The sequence below is a fragment of the Plectropomus leopardus genome, unplaced genomic scaffold, assembly GCF_008729295.1.
Source record: "Plectropomus leopardus isolate mb unplaced genomic scaffold, YSFRI_Pleo_2.0 unplaced_scaffold7986, whole genome shotgun sequence".
In the NCBI taxonomy this organism is placed as follows: domain Eukaryota; kingdom Metazoa; phylum Chordata; class Actinopteri; order Perciformes; family Serranidae; genus Plectropomus; species Plectropomus leopardus.
In genome coordinates, this window is record NW_024687976.1 from 1 (window position 1) to 1,247 (window position 1,247).

Here is a 1,247-nt window from a genome sequence, read left to right on the forward strand (position 1 = left end):
TACTATGCTTTTAAGATATCAGGGATACATAGTAGGAACATAAACATAAACATTTATCTTACATTTTCCCCTGCATTGGTATATACATATATAAGATGTAGATTTAAGTTCTTAATGATTGTGTTTATTAAACCCCAAACTGGACATCTGTTAAGGGCAGATGTTATTGCGAATGCACCGTCTCGTCACAATGTTGCCTATTTAACGTTAAGTTATTTTGTTTCTTGCAATTGTGCAAATTCAAGTAAATGTTTCTGTAAAAGAGCAGCTTCGACCGTTTTACACTAACGTGCTGAGTGCTTTAAAGACTGATCACGACTTGGTTTGTTATTTGTCTGTAATGTCTCTAGCTGTTATGGTTCTCATTAGAGGACTGCGCTCTTAGTGAAGTGAGGTGGCTCTTAAAAGAGCCGTTGTGGTTTGTGGAGCAGCAGATTATTTAAGCTCTCTCTCCGCGGATACGACGGGCCAGCTGGATGTCTTTGGGCATGATGGTGACTCTCTTGGCGTGGATGGCACACAGATTGGTGTCCTCGAAGAGGCCGACCAGGTAAGCCTCACTGGCCTCCTGCAAAGCCATGACAGCGGAGCTCTGGAAGCGCAGGTCGGTCTTGAAATCCTGAGCGATTTCACGGACCAGGCGCTGGAAGGGCAGCTTACGGATCAGCAGCTCGGTGGATTTCTGGTAGCGACGGATCTCACGGAGAGCCACGGTACCGGGCCTGTAACGGTGAGGCTTCTTCACTCCGCCGGTGGCCGGGGCGCTCTTACGAGCAGCCTTGGTAGCCAGCTGCTTCCTGGGAGCTTTGCCTCCGGTGGATTTACGAGCGGTCTGCTTGGTTCTTGCCATGACTTGTTATTTCTCTGCTAACAGTAGAAATGTGCAGCTGAAAGAGGAGACACGCTGCTCTTAAACTGTGGGACCGGCTGTCACACGGTGACGCTGCTTCAGTCCTCCGCCTCCTGATTGGTGAGCGGCCCCTCCTGGAGCTCAGCACCGCCTCGAGGAGCGACCCACCGCCCCAATCTCCGCTGCTTATTGGCCGAAAAATCCTTTTAAAAAGTCCGCCAAAACTCACTGCCCGCTGTTCTGCTTCAGCCTCTTTTCTGGTTGGTCTGACAGGACCCGTCCCGCGCTCTGTGGGTATATAGAGGAGGGTCTCAATCACTGAAGTCACATTTTCTCTGAGTCTGAACTCCAGAAATCATCAGAATGAGTGGTCGCGGAAAAACCGGTGGCAAAGCCA

General features: G+C 49.6%; 1 protein-coding gene across 1 annotated transcript; it reads right to left on the reverse strand.

Annotated features, from left to right (window-relative positions):
- Positions 1–439: 439 nt before the first annotated feature.
- On the reverse strand, positions 440–850 carry LOC121940208 (histone H3). Its single transcript, XM_042483030.1, has one exon. The coding sequence runs from the start codon at positions 848–850 to the stop codon at positions 440–442; it is 411 nt and encodes a 136-aa protein (XP_042338964.1).
- Positions 851–1,247: the final 397 nt, after the last annotated feature.